At 45.0% G+C, this 23,893-nt stretch overlaps 2 protein-coding genes across 3 annotated transcripts in view; both read right to left on the reverse strand.

The window, feature by feature from the left end:
• Window positions 1-308, reverse strand: part of VAPA (VAMP associated protein A) — a 38,524-nt gene extending 38,216 nt beyond the window's left edge. The window contains exon 1 of one of the 2 annotated variants that reach the window (XM_040264619.1): window positions 4-308. In XM_040264619.1, the coding sequence (XP_040120553.1) occupies window positions 4-80 (77 nt within the window). In that variant the 5' untranslated portion in view covers window positions 81-308. The remainder of the gene's footprint in view (window positions 1-3) is intronic. The other variant, XM_040264621.1, reaches the window with a different exon arrangement.
• A 19,883-nt stretch (window positions 309-20,191) lies between these two features.
• Window positions 20,192-22,598, reverse strand: TXNDC2 (thioredoxin domain containing 2). Its single transcript, XM_040264226.1, has 4 exons — window positions 22,589-22,598; window positions 22,336-22,531; window positions 20,655-21,956; window positions 20,192-20,588 (listed from the first exon to the last, which is right to left on the reverse strand). The coding sequence occupies exons 1-4, from the start codon at window positions 22,596-22,598 to the stop codon at window positions 20,192-20,194; spliced, it is 1,905 nt and encodes a 634-aa protein (XP_040120160.1).
• Window positions 22,599-23,893: the final 1,295 nt, after the last annotated feature.

A 23,893-nucleotide genomic window follows, 5' to 3' on the forward strand; every position in this document is an offset into this window, starting at 1 on the left:
CCTTTGAATTTGAGGTCTGTGGGCGGGTCGAGGACCAGGATCTGCTCGTGCTTCGCCATGGTCCCGGAGGCGGACGCCATCGGAGACAGCGCAGAGCGGGGGCGCGCCCGCGGCGGGTCTCTGGCTGCGGGCGGGGGGCGGCGGCGGCGGCGGCGCGGCTCGGCCCGGCTCGACGCAGGGCCAGCGCTCGGCTCCCGAAGCCGACACCCGCCGCTCTGTCGGCGACTAGCTGGGCCGCTCGCCGGTCCGCACCTCCGGGTCTCACAACTGACTCAACCCCACACCAGCCACCGCGGCCACGCGCACTGCGATCTTCGGCGCCCCACGTGACGCCTCTGCGTGCCTACGTGCGCGCCCCGGCGGCCGCGATTTCTCGCGCCCGGCCCGCCCTCCACGCCGCCAGGCGCGACCGGCTGCTGCGCCTGCGCGTCCCTGGCCCGCCGCCCTCTGAGCCTAGCCCAGCTGTCAAGGGAGCGGGCGTGGACGGGGCTGAGCTCAGCTCCTTGGCACTGACGCGGCGCGCACCGCAGAGCGGGAGGGCGCAATCCTCGGTCACGTTTAGCTGCAGTTACGAGACTAGACTGGAAAACCCGCTGTGGTAGCCCATCGCCATCTCCCAAGCGGGAATACCAAATAGCTGAAGTAGGAGCGAACCGGATCGTGGACTACAACTCCCAGCATGCTCCGCGCGGGGCGGGGTCTCCAGCCGGACCGGTCCTCCTGCGGCGCTGCGTGGTGCTTGCTGGGAATTGTAGTAGCGGTTGAGCGCGGGCGGGAAGAAGGGTCGGTTGGAGGCTGGGGTGACGCGTGCCAACACTCATTTTGGTTCCCAAAGGATGTTTCATATGCCCTGAAAAAAGAAAAACAACTTTTGGAGACTGCCCCGAGGTTCCTCGGTTAGAAGTATAGAAGCTTCCCAGAGGAAAACATGCCAGGATCTGTTAGTATGCTCCCTCCCTAATTCTATCCATTCCTCCGTCGGTACAGCTGTGGTTCTCCAGTCCAAGCTCTCCGGCTTACCGAATTCTCTTCTGGGATGCAGAAGCCCTTGAAGAAACACACCTCCTCTGTCGAGGACGCGTCGTTGGGGACCTGATGAGGCAAGCGTTATCACACTGGAAATAAAAGTCAGAATCTACAGCGTTTGTTGCTCTGTCTCATCGTCAGTTTTGATTGATAACGATGAGTCCAAAGCAAAACAGTTGTCACGTTCACATGTTGGCAGAGAATTCCATCTGCAGCATTTAAGATAGCCTGTAGTAAACTGAGCTGAAGGAGAAAAAAATGCCAATAGCAGAGTTGCTAACCAGTCTTTAACGGATCGCCAGGGTAGTCGGGGACAGGAACATGAAACAAACGAGTGTGCTATAAATCAACCGTCATGTTGCTGCTGGAATTCAAATCCCTGGGAAGCACCGCGAAACAACGCTTAAATTGATGCTGCCGCGGTGGAGGAGGAGCCCAGTTGGTCTAGAAAACAAACCAGACAAATGGGACAGTGGCCTAGCCGTGGACACAGAGTCCACGTCCTCACTGCAGTCCAGGCATCGGAACCACTTGGGAACAGCTCTCCGGAGTAGCTAACCTAGCATGCGCACGAGGCTGTAGGCTGTGCCCAAGGAGAGCAAGTGTACCTTCAACAGGCTGCCAGAGCTTAATTTGTTTGAAATGCGTACGTCCTCAGTCCTGTCGACTTCCTGCGACCCCATGGACTGTAGCCCGCCAAGACACGCTGTCCAGGGGATTCTCCAGGCAAGAACACTGGAGTGGGTTGCCATTTTCTTCTCCAGGAGGGTCTTCTGGACCCAGGGATGGAAACCATGTCACCTGCCTTGGCAGGCAGATTCTTTGCCACGGCGCCAATTGTTGGAAAAGCATCTTCTAAATCTACCTATCCTTTGATTTTCTTCTATTCACAAAATTATTTTGAAACTTCATTAAAGGAAAACACAGAAAATCTGTTCAAGAGGCTTTAAGATTTAAAAACAAAATAGTTGAAGTTGACAATCTCCCCATGGTATGTGGTACCATATATGTTTAGTCGTGAACTGATGACCCTTAAGCTATCACAAAATCAAGTTCCTTTTCAGCTTGCTGCAGAACTCTAATCCATGGGTAAATTAGCCTGACTGACTGGCCCCTCCATGACTAGGTGAACACTTGTCTCCCAGCTAGCTGACTGGAAACCCCCGGTAGCAGACCCAGCAGGCTGAGGGCTTTGCCAGTTTCCCTGCTGTGGGACAGGTTGGCGTATTCACCACGAGTTCAGGAGGAAGCCGGAAATGGATATATTGCAGTTTCCACATCTGTATCATTCAGAAACCTCTTCCTATTTCAGTTATCGCCTCTGCAATCAACTGATTTTCTCTTTGCAGTATAGCTTCAAAAATGGAATAGAGTCTAAACACATAAGAATCTACATATCTGGTTTGATATGTAGAATACGTGAAACTTCTTTGGAAGAATTCTTCTATAACTATTTTAGAGTACCACACTGTGAATGACTCAGAGTCCCCTGAATCACCTACCCCTCATTCAACAGTGCACTGTTTAAGTGCTTTGTGCTTTGTTCTCGTTTTTTAGGGGTTTTTTTGCCACACGATGTGTGGGATCTTAGTTCCCTGACCAAAGATTGAAGCACACACCCTGCATTGGAATCACACAGTCTTAACCACTGGACCACCAGTGAAGTCTTGTTTGTGCTTTGGTGTTTTTTAATACCTTTCTTCTTACACTTCGAAGAACTTTACAAATATCACATGCTACTCAGAACAACCTCATAACAGCTGGCAAGTGTTACCTTTGTTGTTAAATATGGAAATGAAAACATAGGTGAGAGCATCTCATGTCAGTTAATAGACCTAAACTGGAGGGGAGGAATTGCCCAGTTTTCTCTTCTGTGCATTTTCACTCTTCCCAAAGCCACAATAAAATGACATTTGAAAGTGATTAAGGCAACAACTGTTTAAGTGTAACTGACTTATGTTGTTTCTACATTGACACATAGCTTCTCAAAGATGCCTTAAGAAAATAACCAAAAATATACTCAAGCATATTCTTTAACTCCCAAGTTTTCAGGTGTCCAAGAGGTACGAAGTCCTCGAATATTACTTCAACCCACTTGAATCATGAGTAATACTCACCTTTGTATAGATTATCTCTTAGGAGTTTGGCAAGAATTAAAAAAAAACACCACCAATTTCCAGTACAAATGATAACAAAGTACAATTGTCTTCTCCATCTTTAAATATATTAACCTTTACTATAGAGATGGTCTATAATTATGAATTTATGGACAATTCTCTGCTTAACATTTCAGTAAACATTTAAATGAGCATATCTTCAACAGATACTGAGGCAGTAAAGTGTATAGAGTACAGGCTGGGTTCAAGTACCGTTGTCTGCTGTGTGGTCATAGCAACTGACTTCACCTCTCTGTGCCTGTTCTACATTTGTAAGTTGGAAAGAATAACAAAAGCTCCATCCGAGGTTTGTCGTGAGAATCATATGAGTTAATACTTTATCAATGTTAAATTATTGCCTTGACCAGCACGTGGTGGGTATTCAGGGGTAAGCCAGTAGACATGGCCTCTGCCCTTCCATCTGAAGAGGAGAGACAAGCATGAAATAGCTCCTTTGCAGCTAGGATTCTGTTCTTGGCATCAGTTCAACCAGTCAGTTAGGCTCCTGGGATATTTGAAAGTGAGATGGAGGCCAGCTCTCTGCCCCTATCTGTTTTCTGGGAGGCAGTGGGGAGCCTTGACGTTTTCTGCAGCAGCGATCCAGTGCCCAGACTCTGGCAATCTGGTCTCCAGAGGCAGTAAGTAGTGCAGGATCAGCAGAGGCAGCAGCTCCTGCTTGAGTGCAGTCCTGCTCCCTGAGTCAGAGGTACGACCTGCAGCCTTATAGGCAGCAGCTACCCAAGAGAGCCTGCCCCTCCTCCATGTTGTGTCAGCACCTAATTGCACTACTTCCTGCCTATAATAGTAGAGGCTTCGGAGAGGGAGGTGTTGGGGAAGCCAGGAGTGGACCAAGAAAGGTGAGAGGCACAGAAATCTGCTGAGCGGTCTTACAAGGCAAAGACCAGGGACCATTCACCTAAGGGTGTAAAAGGAGGAGCTGGGCTAAAACGGGAATGGAACACAGTCACTGCGCACGAGGGACTCTTTCTAAAACACTCAGATATGATGGAGAGTGAGAACCACCCGAAACAAGCACGAGGTCAGGAAGCACCCCAGGGAAGCAGTGATGAAAGTGTGGGTATGTTGGGGGTACTCCTCGTAGCGTATTTTTCAGACTTCTGTGAGAAATAGAGATTCCACGAGAAGGCAGGTGGGAGCTTCACCAGATAAAAATCAATGCTGGAAGAAGAGTTAGAAAAAAAAAAATGTATCCCGGGATAACTTTCAGTCACTCACCCATGTCCAACTCTTCGGGATGCCATGGACTATAGCCCGCCAGGCTCTTCTTTCCATAGGATTCTCCAGCAAGAACACTGAAGTGGGTTGCCGTTTCTTCCTCCAGGGGTCTTCCTCACCCAGGGATAAAACGTGCATCTCCTGCATGGGCAGGCATTCTTTACCGCTGTGCCACCTGGGAAGCCCCTTGTAAGACTATGGAAAGCAGTTAAAACAATAAGGAATAATCTTTGTTTACAAGAAACGATTTGAAGAATGTTTTCTCAGTCTTCTATTCTGTAAAAGCAATATGTGATTATTGTAACAAGTGACACAACCCAAGACGAATATGAATAAGAAGCTTCCTCTTGAATCTCGCAATTGTCACTCCACTTCAGGTGACCAGTGTAAATGTCTGGATTGTGTGCCGCTCCCCAAATTTATCCAGACTTAGAAAAATATGACTAGTTTGTTTGGGGTTTTTTAAAATAAGAATTCTTATAATGTATATAAAAACATATCCAGTTGCTTTATTCACCTGACAGTTTAGTATGGATATCTAATCAGGCCAATTGGCAAAGATCTAACTCAGTCTTTTAATAGCTGAATCCACAGAATAGATGACCCTACTATGGTACCACTTGTTCCCTTATTGATGAACATGTAAATTGATGTAGGCTTTTATCCCAACAAACAGCACGGCAATAAACATGTGTCCTTACCACAAGATGCTTTTATTTCCACAGAGAGAAGCCCAGTCGTGGGAACCTCTGGATCAAGCCTATTTCCTATTTTTGATACATATAACACACATTTCATCCAAAGGGTTGTAGCAGTTCACATTTCCAATCAGGGACTTAGGAGAGCGTCCATCTCCCCACACCCCCAATGCTCCCAGCCTCACCAAATGCTAGATCCCTCTCCACACCAGGGACTAAAGAAGAGGCATATATATATGTCTCCTTGGATTGCTTGGGTCAGCAGTTTTGGCCTCCAAAATTGTATACTTTCCTCAATCCATCCTTACCCATTGAATCTGTCTTCTCCTGTTCATTCCATTTCTTCCTCTAGGTTACAAAGACCAGAGGCCCTGTAAGCCCAGATTCTCTGCAGTTAATGATGTGTTTTCTCCTACAAACACATTTATTCCTTTTAGAAATAGTTTTTGGCTGCGCCACGCAGCATGTGAAATCTTAGCAATCTGGCCAGCAGTCGACCCCATGCCACCTGTATTGGAAGCACAGAGTCTTAACCATTGGACCACCAGAGAAATCCTCAAATACACTTATTCATAAAGGAAAGCAAGCAAGAAGAAATCCAAAGATGCCTATGAACAGTTAATCCACATTTGATGTTATCTGACTCCTTGTAATCTCTGAACACAGGCTTCTCTGCAGAGCCTTCCAAAACCTGGACCCAGGGCAGACAGCACATATTTGCTAATCAACATACTGGAATCCTTTTCATACTGTTCTTGGGGTTCTCAGGGAGGAGAAGGGGACAACAGAGGATGAAATGGTTGGATGGCATCACCAACTCGACGGACATGAGTTTGACCAAGCTCCAGGAGATGGTGATGGACAGGGAAGCCTCGCGTGCTACAGTCCATGATTTGCAAAGAGTCAGACATGACTGAGCGGCGGAACTGAACTGAACTGATATTAGAATCCAGGCTCCATCACTTTTTGCCCTGTTTGTGCAATTATACTCATTACCTTATCTATAATATGGCAACATTCCAACTTCTGTTTACTTTTGCTGATGAGTACAAAGTGCTCAGTATGATAGTTGGCAAACACTGAGCTTTTAATAAATGACTGTTATAAGATAGATCCTACAGTTTGATAGCTCCTTTGAAATATCAGTCATACACATATATAAGTTGTTAGACATTTAAATCCACAACCAAATGTCATCTTCTTAATGAGACACTTCATAAACAGAAGATAATTTTGTAGGATTTTCTGAAAATAAAACCTTGGTGGGTTTTTTTTTTTTTTTTTATTCATTGATTTCAATTGTTGCTTGAGGTCTTGTTTGGGACAAACTGTCACTGAACTGCACACTGGAAAAATGGTTAAAATGGTAAACTTTGTGTCAGAGATATTTTATCACAATAAAATAAAAGAATGAAAGCGTTTCTTTCGTTCAGTGCACACAGTTAATCAGGTCCTTCTGTAACAGAGCCCTGGCCATCTCCTTCCTTCTCAATGGCTTTTTTTACATCACTACCCTGGCCTTTTAAAAGCAATATTGGGATCTGAGCTTAGGCTCACTCCAATCTGGGTTCAATTCCTGGCCTTTTAGTTTCTAAGGGGATAATACAACTATTTACTATTGTAAAAATTAAAGGAGAAGAGTCTTGTAAACATTTGAATACAATGTCTGGCACTCATAAGATAGTAAATGTCACCATTGCTGCTATTTACTTCATAATTGCTCATTCTCAGGTGGGGGTAAACATTTATTTTTGGCTTCTTTTTAGAGGTTATATAGTTGTATTATCTCCTTAGAATCATAAATGTATCTGAAAAAAATAATTTAAAAAATGAAGCTGATCCCACTGGAGACTCAACAGCACACTCTGACAAATAGTTACTTCCAAAGAAATTCTGTCCAGAAATTCTGTCCTGTTGATCCCTGTGTGTTGCCCAAGTCTGGATTTATCTTGTCAGCATATTAAGTAAGTTTCTAACCATGACATTAAAAAATAAGAATAAGAATGCATTTGCGGGTCACTTTTCAGTGCAGAGATAAGGACCTGTACTCATGTGGGTTAAGCCTGCGACCCGAGTGAAGGCTGGGTGACCCCAGGGTTATGTAGAAACCCAGCCTTATGGGGCCTGAGCAGCTACAATCAGGAAACTGGAAAGTTCATTCTAAACGTGGATGGGATGAGTTCACATACCACCACCAGAACACCTGTGAGGTGGGCAGGAACCCTGGAGTCAACCATCTTTTGAGTGGATCTGGAGAGGAGCCTGGTAGGCAGTCCATGGGGTTGCTAAGAGTCAGACACAACTGAGCGACTTCCCTTTCACTTTTCGCTTTCATGCATTGGAGCAGGAAATGACAACCCACTCCAGTGTTCTTGCCTGGAGAATCCCAGGGACAGGGGAGCCTAGTGGGCTTCTGTCTATGGGGTCGCACAGAGTCGGACACGACTGAAGCGACTTAGCAGCAGCAGCAGCAGGAGGTGTGGCCAGACCCTACTGACCCCCCAATGAACTCATCTGGCAGGTTTATATGATGAAAGAAGTAACATTGAGTTGATAGAGGAAGCATTAACACTGTATCCTCAGCACTTTACTTGGTACAATGGCTTTAGCCCTTGTCTACTTGTTATATGTTTAATAGAAATCAAAGCCAAGTACGTGGATTTAATTTTATTCCAATGCAATCACACAGCTGTATCACAGAAACTCACCAAGCTGCTTCCTCAGATGGAGGACCTTCCTTGGAACTAAAGGGCTTTTAGACAGATGCAAACTATTATATATAGAATGGATAAATAAGGTCCTACTGAATAGCACAGGGAACTATATTCAATGGTCTTAATGCTCAGTCCTGTCTGACTCTTTGCAACCCCATGGACTCTAGCCCACCAGTCTCCTCTGTCCATGGGATTCTCCAGATAAGAATACTGGAGTGGATTGCCATTTGTTTCTCTAGGGGACCTTCCTGACCCAGGGATCGAACCCATGTCTCCTGCATTGGCAGGTGGATTCTTTACTACTGTGCCACTTGGGAAGTACAGGGAACTATATTCAATAGTCTATGATAAACTACAGTGGAAAAGAATATTTTTTAAAAAAGAATATATTTTATATACATATAACTTAATCACTTTGCTGTACAGCACAATTTAAAACAACATTGTAAATCAGCTATACTTCAATCTTTTTAAAAAGACTGAGAAATTTAATTTATCCTAGCCTCAGTGATTTCAAGGTTTTACTTCCTTACAAAGGTGATTTTTTTTAAAAAAGCCTGGAACCCTTGAAAACACACACACATGCCTATCTTTTTCACACGCCATTTACCACCTCCCAGCTAGCTCTCTTTAAATGACTGAGCCCAGGGCTGGAGCCTGCTGGCAAAGACAAGTGACACACACATCCGGGCTCCGCGGCAGCATCGATTCCTCCTCCGGCCAGTTTCACCTTCCAGGGTAGCCTGTGTCACCCACACTGCGCCCTGACCAGAGTCAGCAGCAGGCTGAGCCACCAGACTGCTTCTTGCCCTTTGTCCTTGCCCAGGAGGGTGAGTTGACAAGCTCAGAGAAATAAAACAAGCATGTGGCAACCAAGATATAATTATTCCTATTTTTAATCTGGCCAAAGATCAATAGAAACATGAATTTTGAAGAATTGTCAGGCTAAAGAGTGGGAATGAAATCACAATTCAGATGCTAGCAGTGGATTTTAAAGTGAATGACTTGTCCTTTAAGAGTCTGTAGCTCCATGTAAAGTCCAGCCCGGAGAGTGTGGGGTTTATCACTGATCCAGCGTATAGTGTGGTTCAGTTTCAGAAGAAATACGTTAAGCTGAAATTAGAGTTTGCCTGCCCAGACAACCTAGTAATGGTGCAATTTTGGAAATGATTATGTAAGTTCCAGAATTTATATTTACACATAAATTACTGCATGTTGGCAGTGCAGTAAAGGGTGCTTGGTCCCTGACTCTACATTCCTCTTAGGAAATCATTGAGATGCGCATTTTACACTCAGGGCCCAAGAAAACGACCATCAGGTGGGAGGTGTGGTGGTAAGGGGGCCACTGGTAAAGCACCCTATAGCAGGGGGCAGGCTGCGGGATACACGTCTGGTGGCATTTCTGATCTGCAGTATACATGTTAGCTAAGACTGTGCCCCAAACACTGGAAAATCTGGGTGTTTCCTTCTCCCTGGTATGCAGTGGCCTGAGTCAACGGCCAGAGGTCCCTCTGGGGGTAGTCTTGAGGGAATCACTGCGGTGCTCCTTCCTTCCTCCTGGGGACTCGGCATCTCTTCCATCAGTGGATCCTGGACGGAGCACCGGCAGCTCCGTTGGCTAACTGCTCCTCCGTTCCAGGGCATACCCTTTCACCCATCCAGGGGGAAGGGCTAGAAATGTCTCCTGCTCCAACAGCACTGTTTTCCTATAGCTTTGTTTGCCTTCCAATGAATGTGTTAACATTCATAGGTCATCTTCCTGAATGGATAAAAAAGATATGGTACATATATATAATGGAACCCTACTCAGCCACAGAAAAAGAATAAGATAATGCCATTTGCTGCAACATGGGTGGACCTAGTGATTATCATACTAAGTAAAGTAAGTCAGAAACAGAAAGACAAACACCATATGATATCACTTCTGTGTGGAATCTAAAATATGATACAAATGAACTTATCTATGAAATAAAAAAATAATCACAGACATAGAGAACAGACTGGTGTTTGCCAAGGCGGAGGGGGTTTAGAGGAGGGGTGGGTTAGGAGTTTGGAATTAGTAGATGCAAATTATTATATATATGATGGATAAATAGTTCCTAAACTGTGCTAAACAGTTCCTACTATACAGCACAGGGAACTATATTGAATATTCCATGTTAAACTACCATGGAAAAGAATATACATACATATACAGAGAAATCAACCAAACTTGAATAAAATTAAAATTTTTAAACAATTAAAATCTTGTCAAAAAAATATTCATAGATCATCTTTCATGTGGGACCTGTGATATTGACCATCCTCTTGGTTCAGAAAACTAGCAGAGGAGCTAAATAAAAAGAGAAATATAATAAAACATACGATTGCATTTTGCATGCAATGGTTAGTGGGTTATGAAAAAATAGTCAACATGTCCATTCTACCTGACTCTATGATGAATGAAAATAATTAAAAGATGTGTATGAATAATATTCTTATAACTGGACAGAATACAAACTTCTTAGACCATTAAAAAAAGCATCATGCTAGAAATGCTTATTTCAGGTGCAGTAACACATATGCAGTGTACATCATGAGAAACGCTGGGCTGGAAGAAGCACAAGCTGGAATCAAGATTGCTGGGAGAAATATCAATAACCTCAGATATGCAGATGACACCACCCTTATGACAGAAAGTGAAGAGGAACTAAAAAGCCTCTTGATGAAAGTGAAAGAGGAGAGTGAAAAAGTTGGCTTAAAGCTCAACATTCAGAAAACGAAGATGATGGCATCTGGTCCCATCACTTCATGGGAAATAGATGGGGAAACAGTGGAAACAGTATCAGACTTTATTTTGGGGGGCTCCAAAATCACTACAGATGGTGACTGCAGCCATGAAATTAAGGGACGCTTACTCCTTGGAAGAAAAGTTACGACCAACCTAGATAGCATATTGAAAAGCAGAGATATTACTTAGCCAACAAAGGTCCGTCTAGTCAAGGCTATGGTTTTTCCAGTGGTCATGTATAGACTGTGAAAAGAGCTGAGCGCCAAAGAATTGATGCTTTTGAACTGTGGTGTTGGAGAAGACTCCTGAGAGTCCCCTGGACTGCAAGGAGATCCAACCAGTCCATTCTGAAGGAGATCAGCCCTGGGTGTTCCTTGGAAGGCATGATGCTAAAGCTGAAACTCCAGTACTTTGGCCACCTGATGCAAAGAGTTGACTTATTGGAAAAGACTCTGATGCTGGGAGGGATTGGGTGCAGGAGAAGAAGGGGACGACAGAGGATGAGATAGCTGGATGGCATCATCGACTTGATGGACATGAGTTTGAGTGAACTCTGGGAGTTGGTGATGGACAGGGAGGCCTGGCGTGCTGCGATTCATGGGCTAGCAAAGAGTGGGACACGACTGAGCAACTGAGCTGAACTGAACTGAACACATTTTTCCTCAGTGTATCCTAACACCAACCTCTCATTGCTGTTTTATGTTTATGTACCTATTACAAAACAGTAAAATTATTTCATTCATCAGTATATTAGTTACCTGGAAAAGGAAATGGCAACCCACTCCAGTACTCTTGCCTAGAGAATTCCGCCGACAGAGGAGCCTGGTGGGCTGCTGTCTATGGGGTCGCACAGAGTCGGACATGACTGAAGTGACTTAACATGCATGCATGCACTAGAGAAGGAAATGGCAACCCACTCCAGTGTTCTTACCTGGAGAATCCCAGGGACAGAGGAACCTGGTGGGATGCCGTCTATGGGGTCACACAGAGTGGACACAACTGAAGCAACTTAACAGCAGCAGCATATTAGTTTCCTGTGGCCTCTGTAACAAATAACCACTAAGTGTTGCTTAAAACAACAGATACTTATTCTCCCAGAGCTCTGGAGGCCAGAAGTCCAAAGTCAAGGTGTGAACAGGGCTGCAACCCCTCTGGAGATACTAGAGAAGAATCTGTTCTTTAATCCTTTCACCTTCTGGTGGTTGCTGGCAGTCCTTAGCTGGTCCCCATGTTCACGTGGCCTTCTCCTGTGCACGTGTGTGTGTCTCTGTGTGAGTGTGTGTGTTGAGTCACCTTCTACCTCTCTTGGATAACTCCACTCTGAAGACCTCTAAGATTCACCCAGATAATTATGGATTATCTTCTCATTTCAAGACCCTTAATTTAATCACAATCTGCAAAGACCCTTTTTCCAAATAAGGTAACATTTACAGGTTCCTGGGGTTAGGATCTAATATCTTTTGGAGCCACTGTTTAGTCCACTACTGTGCGTACTAACAAATTTCACATCAACTTCAGAATTTGATTAAAATCATCTCTGACAAATAACCGAACATAGAGAAATGTAATAACAGGAAAAGGTATAATTACGATTCATTGAAAACATAAAAGACATTTAATCAACCGATTGTTTTATATGATATGAAAACGATTTCCCTGTCTCTAATTCTCTTATAAAAATAACTGAGACATTGTGAAAAGTAACATTTACCTAAGTTATGTGTAAATTCACTAGTGATTATCAAAGAAATCTAGCTGTCTCTCTCTTTTTTAAATAATAGGGTTAAGAATTATCAGAAGTTGAAGTACACAGAATACCCAAGGCCGCCTCAGACCCAGCTCATTCCTTCCCGCACACATTAGCAAACTTTGTATTGTCTTTCATCAGGCACGGCAAACCCCATTACAGTATTAAACATATTGTATTTCAGATGGAGTTTTTGGCCACCCAGGCTATTACCTAGTTTAGAGTCAGATTGGTAAATACACTCTAGTTACAGCCATCCAGTTTCTTACATTTTCATAAGCAATACAAGTCTAGATTTCTGGTGTAGCCCAATGATTTATTTAAGAAATCATGAGTGTGTTGCAGGGCTTCCTCGGTGGCTCAGCTGTAAGGAATCCGCCTGCAATGCAGGAGACACAGGTTCAATCTCTGGGTGGAGAAGATCCCTCGGAGGAGGAAATGGCAGCCTTGCCTGGGAAATCCCATGGACAGAGGAGCCTGGTGGGCTACAGTCCATGGAGTAGCAAAGAGTCAGACATGACTGAGCACCTACACAACAAAGGTATTAAAAGAGCAGCATCAGATTTCGTCCATCCTGGCTATGGCCTTGAAGCCAGAACGACCCAGCTCTGCACTGTACCTCTGCCCCACTTGTCACTGCTTGACCACTGCCTCTGCTTCTCATCCTTTCCCTTGTCATCTCCCCTGAGCTCATCTTATTTCCGTGTCCAGTAACCAGGTTCCATATTATACCCACAGATCACCCCTGTGGCTTTGGCAACTTCTGCAGACCCCTCCCAAGTTCCTGGGTCTCATCTTCACTGCTTCATTTTCTTCTTGTTGACATCCTCTGCTGCCAGAAATGAGAGAGACCTTACTCACCCTTGACCTGCATGCAGGAAGTCTCCATGCCCCTGCTGGTCAGCTCAACTTTTCCCTCCTACAGAGCAGACATTTGGATGTATTTCACTTGAAGTGTTGCAAAGACCTGTAATCTCCATCTGGGAGATAAACAAGGGTTATCAAGATCTCACATTTAACCAAGTCAGTGAGGCATAGAAAAGTCCTAAGAATTACAAATCAATTTATTAATTTTAATTGAAAACAGAGGAGTTTTCAGTGTCCTATGAACCTCTAAACAGCTTTCCCAGAGGAGAACCTATGATTTCCAAGAATTCATTGTATTCAAAACAGTTTCTCGACTGGCTCTGAATAGAGCTCGTTTCTGATATATGCACCCATCTTTCTGCCTTCAACCTGAATATCAACAATAAACACGTGTAGTGACTGAACCATATATAATAAATCGTGGCCCTTTTTTTTAAGGCCTGTAAGGAAAGAATTAGTACCATGGGTGGGGCTTGAAGAGGAGAAATGCTGGCAGCTGTTATCCAGTGTGCAAAACTCCTGATTTTATTTTAGCATCTTTACATCTAAATGATATATGAAAGTAACAATCCAAAATGAAGTGAGGTTATTGTTCAGATTTGTAAATGCTTTTTTAAAAAAAATCTCAGATACAAAAACAAAGTTTATTTGAAAGTAATCACCTTTATCATAGGAGTGATTTCGAGCTCAGAGGGAGAGATGAAATTATTTAAGGAGATGAACATAGGAAGGAGAGCCCCAAAAGCCACTGATGCAGAATTGGTTCACTAAGAGCCTTCTCCGATTCCAGTTACTTGGCTGTCGGTGAGAGCGTAACAACACACCACAGCCTGGCCCTCCTTAACTGGCATGATTTAAAGGAAATCTCCTTAAAACCTTCTCTGGGAGGTGACTGGCTTCATCTGCCATTTCTGAGAATCGGTAGCTGGCTGGTGACTTCCTCCAAGCCATCTTAATGTCCGTGAAAGATATTGATCTATGAGTCATCATAGCTGCATTTAGTTTTGCCTTTCAAGCTGCCCTCCTGTCTACCCTCCTCAAACCCCACCAGTAAGTGGTCTCTGGAGGCCAGAGGCCCCCCGATGTTTAGTGAAAGCAATCAAGACCACGGACACACTCAATGCTGGAGCGACCCTGCTCCTCTCCCACCTTCCCAGGCCACATCTCACTCTTGCTTGAAATCACCATCTTAACCTAAAAGAAGCCGACTCGACGTTTGAGCTTAAAAGCACCAAAATTCCTACTGATGGGCAACAGAAAAAATCACATTTTCTCCCAGTTTTAACAATTCACCTTCTTTCGTTTCAATCGCTGCCTCTCCTTACCAACCTTAACCTCATTTTCACCACTTTCTATGTTTTCATATATTCGAATCAATCATTTTTTTCTGCTCTAGAATCTGAAAATCTTGATCTTCCTGGACCGTGAAGCTTTACCTGGCTCCTTGCTACACTGATCCTTGTATTCATCACTGCCGTGGCTGACTCTTTTTACCATAGGTATAAAGGAGCTCCTGATTAAAGTGCCAGTATTATTTTAGAATTTGCAGCCACCTGCTCCTTGTACTTTTTGATTTATTTTGTTTTTTAGTCAACTTCTATCTCCACAGAAAGTACCATTTCATAATTACTTTGCAAGATCTTAAAAACCTGCCCCAAATCACAATGGGATTCTCTAAGCAACAGTCTACCAACATCTTTTATGTATTTACTGAGTATAATTTATTTGAAACATTTGAACATTTCTGCCTCAGAGACAGACATGTTAAGCATCCGAGGAACAGGATGAATCCCCTATGAATTCAACCTCTGTGTGGATCCCCACCATGAAATTAAATTGTTCACACTTGGAGAAAAATGCATTTCTAAAGCATCACTTTCAAAAGCAGACCCCCAAATTCTCTCACCCTGTTTGTATCCTTTGCCTAGCTCATAATCGTTTCCTACTCTCTTTGGATTTGTGTTCCATGTGCTGTCTTTCATGAAACTCGAGTGTTATAATTTGTCTTTTGAATAAAGCATAGAGTTTACTTATTTTTAAGGCCTATAGTTACAGGGGAAATCCGATTGGATGTACAACTGAATCTAATTTCTCAAGAACAGATGCCTGGACATCTGGGTGTTTAGCAGCTCTGCATGTGGTTTTATGACCCATGGTTTGAGAAATGCTGGTTTAACCTGGTCCTGACCACCCTGAGTTCACTCCCCTCCCTCCTGCAGGGGGAGCAGAAGGGGATCTGACACCGCCTCCCCCTGGCCAGCCTGCTTGAGGGTAAGAGGTCAGCACAGGCCTTCCGCCCTGCGGTATGGGAGCTTGGTGACAGGCCCTCCCAGCCCCCAAGGCTTCTCTCAAGGTGAGGGAATCGTCTGGAGCAATGGACACTGCCTGGCCTCACTGCACCTGTGGCCTCAGCATCCTGGTCTTTCCGTCTGTGCTTCAAGGCCTGCATTCCAGGGGGACCACAGACCACTTGGCACCATGTCCTCCCGGGCCTTTGAAGAAGCCCCCGCTGGCACTGCTGGGCTCACTCCATGGGGCCCTGAGGCAGAGTTTCTTAGGACACTCCCTTCCCTGATTGGCAGTATCCAGATGTGAGCTCCTACATCTCCCTGGAAATGACCTTTTTTTTTTTTGAGACGCAGCCCAGAGGGCAGACCCTGAGCCTCAGCTGGAGCTGCTAAGGGTTAGATTATGTCCTCCCTCAAATCCACACATTGAATTCCCAGCCCCCGTACCTCGTAAAATGACTCTGTTTGGAGATAAGCTCTTCAAAGACTTGATTAAACTAAAATGAAGCTGTTAGGGTGGGCCCTAGTCCAATCTGACTGGTGTCATAAGAGGAGGAGGTTTGGGCACACCCATGCCAGGCCTGTGCATGAAGACAAAACAGTGACAAGGAACCATCTCAGACTTCCGGCCCCCAAGGCTGTGAGAGAGACGTGTCTGTTTAATCCCACAGTGTGTAGAATTGTGTCCCAGCAGATGGGTGCACAGGCTCAGGTTCACAAAGGGTCTGCACCTTTGTTATCCTGCTGTGTCTCAAGGCTTTGCAGCATCTTAACTCTTGGCAGCTGGTGAGTGGCTGTTTTCCTGCATCCCAGTGAACTCTGCTATCAAAGTCTTGGTGACTTCTGCTTGTATTTTCCTATCAGTAAAAGATGTCCATGTTTATCACCCACTTGTTCTTACTCTAATATAAACTGTGTCTTTGGCTTACTTTTCTGTTGGGGTGCTCCATTTTTCTTACTGATTTGCTAGAGTACTGTTTAGAGTAAAAACATTGAATTTTATGTCATATATTTGGCAAATATTTTTTCAGTTTTTATTTCTTATTGTGTTTCTAATTTGGCATGAGAATGTTTAAATGTTTTACATGTTCAGAAGTCTTTAATTGCACTTGTATTTGAAAATTTCTTTTCCCGTACATGAATCAGATAGGTGGAAGATTTAACTAAATCTTCTTCAATTTTTAAATGATTTCATGTTTTATTTTTTAATTTTCAATCCGATTTTTATTTATTTGGTATCTGGCATGGGAATAAGGATGCCAACTGATTTTTTTCCCAAAGATCTAAATTTTGCTATACAATTAAAAACATAATAATCTAGTCATCGTCCTTTGAACGGAAATATTTTCTTCTTCCTATATTACTATTTACACACCAAATTCTGATTTTTGGTTATTATTATGATTCATTGCTCTCTTTTATTCCTTCCTCAATACTACTATTGATATCACCACACTTGTACACAATGACTATACTAATTATATGTATATTCAGTTCAGTTTAGTTGCTCAGTCGTGTCCGACTCTTTGCGACCCCATGAACTGCAGCACGCCCAGGCCTCTCTGTCTGTCACCAACTCCCAGAGTTCACTCAAACTCACGTCCATCGAGTCGGTGATGCCATCCAGCCATCTTATCCTCTGTCGTCCCCTTCTCCTCCTGCCCCCAATCCCTCCCAGCATCAGAGTCTTTTCCAATGAGTCAACTCTTCACATGAGGTGGCCAAAGTACTGGAGTTTCAGCATTAGCATCAGTCCTTCCAAAGAACACCCAGGACATATTAGTATTATATTAGTATAATTATCAGAGAAGGCAATGGCACCCCACTCCAGTACTCTTGCCTGGAAAATCCCATGGATGGAAGAGCCTGGTAGGCTGCAGTCCATGGGGTTTTGAACAGTCGGACACAACTGAGTGACTTCACTTTCACTTTTCACTTTCATGCATTGGAGAAGGCAATGGCACCCCACTTCAGTACTCTTTTCTGGAGAATTCCAGGGACGGGGGAGCCTGGTGGGCTCCCATCTACAGGGTTGCACAGAGTCAGACATGACTGAAGCGACTTAGCAGCAGCAGCAGCAGCACTAAATTATACTATGTACTAATTATGGGGCAAATTTCTCTTCATTACTTCTCGTTTTAGGCTTTTTCCTGTCTGTTCCTACCTATGATTTTTAAGTATGTTTTTCAAGTTCTCCCAATGACTCATTGAAATGTTGCTTGGGAATTATAGTCTACTAATTAAGTGGAAAGAATCAATATCTTGTCTCACTTCATTTAGACCTACTTGTTGACTATATCTTCAAACTTCTAGATTTAGTCTTAATCATCCTGACCATTCTAGTTAGGACTGTTGCCAGGTATTTTATTTTTTCATCACTATGTTCCCGTGAAGATTCCCAATCACTTATCACTGAATCAAAAGGACACTATTGACTTCTGGATATTCTCTGAACACCACCATTTTCTCAAGTTCTCTTATCAACTCAAACAGATTTTCCATTGATTCTTACAAAGACTCTAGTTAGATTTATCATCATTCATAGCCAAGACGATTATCTGGAATCATGCTCCTAATTAGAAATGTGTCTTATTTCTCCTTCATGCTAAATATTAGAGGTGACAACAGCTGCTTGGCTCATTTTTTATAGTACGTGGTTCTTAGTTAGCAAAACGGAGTGTCCATGTTTGAGTCTTCTGAGTAGAGAACATGACTCTGTCCTGGCCACTGTCTGATTATTATCCAGTCAAGAGAATGGTGCTGAGGTAGGTGGTTTGAGGAGCATGGACCAACTCTCTTATAGTGTAGATTTCCTCCGTGGATCAAACTAGACCCTCAAGAGCCACCCATTTGCTCCCAGTGTCTCAGGCCCCCAGAATTGTCTTCCCAGAGCTGTGTACCCCTCCCTTAACTACATGTATACACATGAAATATATGTATATGTGTGTGTGTGTGTATGTATGTATGTATGTATGTACTCAGCTGTATCTGACTCTTTGTGACCCCATGGACTGTAGCCTATCAGGTTCCTCTGTCCATGAGATTTCCCAGGAAAGAATATTAGAGTGGGTTGCCATTTCCTCCTCTAGGGGATCTTCCTGACTCAAGAACAGTACCTGTGTCTCCTGCATTGGCCGGTGGATTCTTTCCCACTGAGCCACCTGGGAAGCCCACATGAGTACTTACATATGCATATACGTACATACACACATAGTCTGAGACGCCTGAGAGCAAGTGTCGGAAACCCAGTTACCAGGACAACAAAGCAGGAACTTGCTACTAGGGTGCTGATGTCATAATGGCAGCAAGGGTCACACTAACTGAAATTTGAATCATAAAGCTCTTGATAGCAGCAAACCACAAGTTTTGCGTTGTCTCAGATTGTGTGAGCATGGGTCAGTATAAAGAGGTCTGAACTTAAAATCTGGAACCATGGCCTCCATCTCAGCTCTGACACCAATGAACCCTTTAGAGGTTTACAGAGCCTGTGAAATTCCCTGACGTCACCGTAGCACTTCCTGTACATGAAGGAGGTTAGATACGTGACTCTTTCAAATTCTTTACTTCCAAAAATATCTTATCAGAAATCCCAAAGGTTCATGAACATCAGAAAAGAAACTCCCACTTATCATTAAATCATGTCCCTCTACAGAAGAATATTTTTGGTGTCAGTTCTAGGAAGTCTTGTAGGTCTTCATAGAATCATTTAACTTCAGCTTCTTCAGCATTAGAGACTGGGGCATAGACTTATTACTGTGATGTTGAATGGTTTGCCTTGGAAATGAACCAAAATCACTGTCACTTTTGAGACTGCAATCAAGAACTGCATTTTGGACTCTTGTTGACTATAAGGGCTGCTCCATTCTTTCTCAGGGATTCTTGCCTACGGTAGTAGATATAGTGGTCATCTGAATTAAATTATCCCATTCCCATCCATTTTAATTCACTGATTCCTAACATGTTGATGTTCACTCTTGCCATCTCCTGTTTGACTCATTTGAAAAGACCCTGATGCTGGGAAAGATCGAGGGCAGGAGAAGAAGGGGAGACAGAGGATGAGATGATTGGATGGCATCACTAACTCAAGGGACATGAGTTTGAGCAAACTCTGGAAGATAGTGAAGGAAGGGAAAGCTGGCATGCTGCAGTTCATAGGGTGGCAAAGAGTTGGACACAACTTAGCTATTGAACAAGAACAACAAAAGAATTATCTAAATTTCCAATGTTGCCACTAGGACTAAATGAGCAAGTGAAAAAAAGTTTTCAAGAGTGAGTGAAAAATAAAAAATCAAGATGAAAAAAATAGGGGACAAGGACTTCCTTGATGGTCCAGCAGTTAAGACTTTGGGTTTCCAATCCAAGGGGTACAGGTTTAATCCTTAGTTGGGGAACTAAGATTCCACATGCCATGTAGTGTGGCCAAAAAAAAAAAAAAGGTGAGGGGAAGTAGGACAGCTGGACTTCCCATCTAAATCAGAGGAAATGATATTATAATTTCACACCCGTTCCATCAACAAGAACATGGGCACAACAGGCATTAGGGCTTTTCAGAAAGGGTAGAGTTAATGTTCCTGATTTACAAGCAGGTGCCACTCGCACACACTTTCATCACCCCTCATCTTTTTTCATATATAAGAAAATCAGAAGCTACGAATAGCCGACTATTTCTAACACTTTTGGAACACATGATCACTTTAATTCTGCAATGAGTGTCTCAAGTTTTTCGTGCAGGGCACCAGAAAACTGGCCCACCTTTTCTTCTTTTCTATAAAACTGAAAAGTTGGAACGCAATCGACCTTGCACTCTCTCACCAGTTCCTCACACTCGTCGGCATCCACTTCCAGGAACACCACATCCTCGTGCTTCAGGGACAGGGCCTGGAAGAAGGACTTGATGGTCTTGCAGGGCTGGCACCACTTGGCCGAGAAGTCCACGGCCACCAGCTGCTCCCCAGCTTCCTTTAGCGCCACCTTGAAGTCGTCTTTGCTCAGGATCACCTTCACCGGGTCGTCATCCAGGAGCTCTGTGTCTTCCTCTGACTGCAGGTTATTACCTTCTGGGGGCCAGACTGTGTCCTCTAAGGACCTGGTGGTCTCACCCTCCTTGAGTAGAATGGTTTCAGTTGAGGACTTGGGGGTTTCAGTTGAGGACTTGGGGGTCTCACCCTCCTTGGGCAGAATGGTTTCGGCTGAGGACTTGGGGGTCTCACCCTCCTTGGGCAGAATGGTTTCGGCTGAGGACTTGGGGGTCTCACCCTCCTTGGGCAAAATGGTTTCAGTTGAGGACTTGGGGGTCTCACCCTCCTTGGGCAGAATGGTTTTAGCTGAGGACGTGGGGGTGTCACCTTCCTTGAGTAGAATAGTTTTGGTTGAGGACTTGGGAGCCTGACCTTCCTTGGGCAGAATGGTTTTGGCTGAGGACTTGAGGGTCTCACCCTCCTTGGGCAGAGTGGTTTCGGCTGAGGACTTGGGGATCTCACCCGCCTTGGGCAGAATGGTTTCCGCTGAGGACTTGGGGGTCTCACCCTCCTTGGGCAGGATGGTTTTGTCTGAGGACTTTGGGGTGTCACCCTGCTTGGACAGAACGGCTTTGGTTGTGAACTTGTGGGTTTTGCTCTTCTTGGGCAAACTGAATTTTGCTGGAAAATTGGGGGCATTGCCCTGCTTGGGTGAGATGCTTTTTTCTGAAGAAGTGGGGATGTCCACCTGCTTGTGCAGAGTAGTTTTGAGTGGGAACTTGGGGGAGTCAGCCTGCCGTGATGGAATGATTTTGCCTGGGAAACTGGGGGAGTTGGTCTGCTTGGGTGGGGGGATTTGGTTTGGGGAATTAGGGGAGTCAGCCTGTTTGAGTGAGATGATCTTGGCTGGGAACTTGGGGGAGTCAGCCTGCCGTGATGGATTGATCTTGGCTGGGAAATTGGGGGAGTTAGCCGGCCATGATAGAATGACTTTGGCTGGGGAGTTGAAAATGTCACCCTCTTTTGTTGAGATGTTTTTTTCTGAGAATTTGGAGGCGTAAGACTGATTGGGCAGAATGGTTTGGATTGGGGAGATGGGGGCGTCAGCCTCCTTGGGAAAAATGGTTTTGGCTGAGGGCTTGGGGGTGTCGCCCTGCTTGGGTGAGGTGGTTTTTTCTGAAGACTTGGGGGTGTTGGCCTTCTTGTGCAGGGTGGTTTTACTGGGGGGATTGAGAATGTCACCCTCTTTTGGTGGGACGTTTTTTTCTGGGAAATTGGGAATGTCACTCTGCTTTGGTGAAATGATTTGGGTTGAGGAATTGGGGGTGGCAGCCTGCTTGGGCAAGATGTTCTGGGGGGAATCGAGAATTTCCCTCTCTTTTGATAGGATGGTTTTTTGTGGGAAACTGGGAGTGTCAGCCTGCTCGGACGGGATGGCTTTTGCTGAGGAATTGAGAAAGTTCCCCTGCTTAGGCAGGACAACTTGGGCTGGAGAGCTGGGGGTGTCACCGCTCTGCTCAGGTGGGAGTGTTTGCACGGCTGGCAGGGCTTCGGATGCCCCCACATGTGTACGTTGAACATTGCTGACCTCATGGACAAAGGCCTCCAGGGGGTGTGCTGGGACCTGGAGAGTCACATGGCTGGGCATAACCTGTAATAATGGACTTTCTGATGAAAAAGATAAAAATAAAAATATCAGAGAAGAAACAAAAGCATTCTGATCATCTACTCCAAGGAAGACGGGCAGGCGTCCTTCTTAGAGTGCAGGAAAGTAGTCTTCTAACTGATACATTCATTTGCATACTCAAATTCCACACAAGACCAAGCAGCCTGTGATTACACATAATCTTCACCTAGGTTTTTTTTCCCTTTAACTACAAACTTCTCTGCTTAGCTTGACACTGCAGCTGACCCTCTAAGCACACAGGTCCCCAAAGCAGCCCCCTTCCCTTCTCCTGACCTTTATCCTCACCTTCATTTGTTTCTCCTTGGTTGTCTGACCTCATTTCTGGTTCCTCCAGGACCCCAGCTTCATCACTTTCCATTTCCAGTTCCTGGTCTCTACCCACCCCTACTTCACAGGTGCCTCATGGCACCAGCAAGGCCATCCCCTTCGACCTTCTCCAACCAAACATCATATGTCGAATAACAACCTGTACTGGGGTGGAGCCTACAGCCGGCCTGCCCTCTCTGTTTTCACAAGTGTCCCATTTGAGAGTTTCATGACACTCTGGGTTTTGGGGCTGCTGTATGTGTGGGGCCATGCCCAGTCCTTGAAATGAATTCACAGGCATTATTTCCTACAACAAACCACTGAGGTAAGTCCCATTGTGATCTCCACCTTACAAGTGAGAAAACTCAGCCTTGGAGAAGTTATGGGACCAACTCAAGGTCACAGAGCTCATCTGTGGGGCAAGTTCCGAGCCCACACTCCTGATACTGGGCTGGGCTGCCTGCTGAGTGCCCCATCCAGGAAGATGACTTGAAACCACCTTTCCTACCCCCTTCCTCCAGGTCCTCCCCACCCACAGCCTTCTCTTTATGACTCAGCCACCACAACCATCTACTAAGGTCTCCTCTGTGATCTCCTCGAACTATGGTGCTGGAGAAGACTCCTGAGAGTCCCTGAGACTGAAAGGAGATCAAAATAGTCAATCTAAAAGGAAAACAACCCTGAATAGTCACTGGAAGGACAGATGCTGAAGCTGAAGCTCCAATACTTTGGCCACCTGATGCAAAGAGCCAACTCATTGGAAAAGACCCTGATGCTTGGAAAGATTGAATGCAGAAGGAGAAGGGGGCAACAGAGGATAAGATGTTTGGATGGCATCACTCATTCAATGGACATGACTTTGAGTAAACTTCAGGAGATAGTGAAGGACAGGGAAGCCTGGTGTGCTGCAGTTGGGGTCGAAAAGATTCGGACACAACTGAATGACTAAACAACAAGGTTTCCTCTCAACTGCATCACCCTCTTCTGCAAAGTCCTACCTGCTGGTCAGATGTCTGATTTGGGTGCTGGGAAGGGAGATTACGACATGGAGGAGTTCCCTAACTGAGAAGAGGCAGTAGTGAGAACATGGTCCCCCATCCATGTGACAGAGAATCCTGGCCTCCCCTCTCCAGGCAGAAGCCCCAGCAAGGACCCAGGTTGGATGTGTTCAGAGGAGAGCTGGAAGCAAAGGACCATCTGCCTCCCGCACCCCCTGGAAGGCTAGGAAATGGCACAGCCATGTGGGCTCCATGTGCCCATGGCAGCAGGGGTCACAGGCAGATTGCTGGGCCAGGGAGGTCCTCACATCCCAAGTGGGGCTGTGTTCTTCTAACCAGGAGAAGCTCAAGAACAAAGAAGCCACAGTGCAGGGGGATTTGCAGTGAGAGGCAAGGACCAGGGGCACAGGCTTGACCAGTGGGTGACAGCATGGGCCCCAGC

Source organism: Oryx dammah, unplaced genomic scaffold (genome assembly GCF_014754425.2).
Source record: "Oryx dammah isolate SB20612 unplaced genomic scaffold, SCBI_Odam_1.1 HiC_scaffold_22, whole genome shotgun sequence".
Classification (NCBI taxonomy): Eukaryota; Metazoa; Chordata; class Mammalia; order Artiodactyla; family Bovidae; genus Oryx; species Oryx dammah.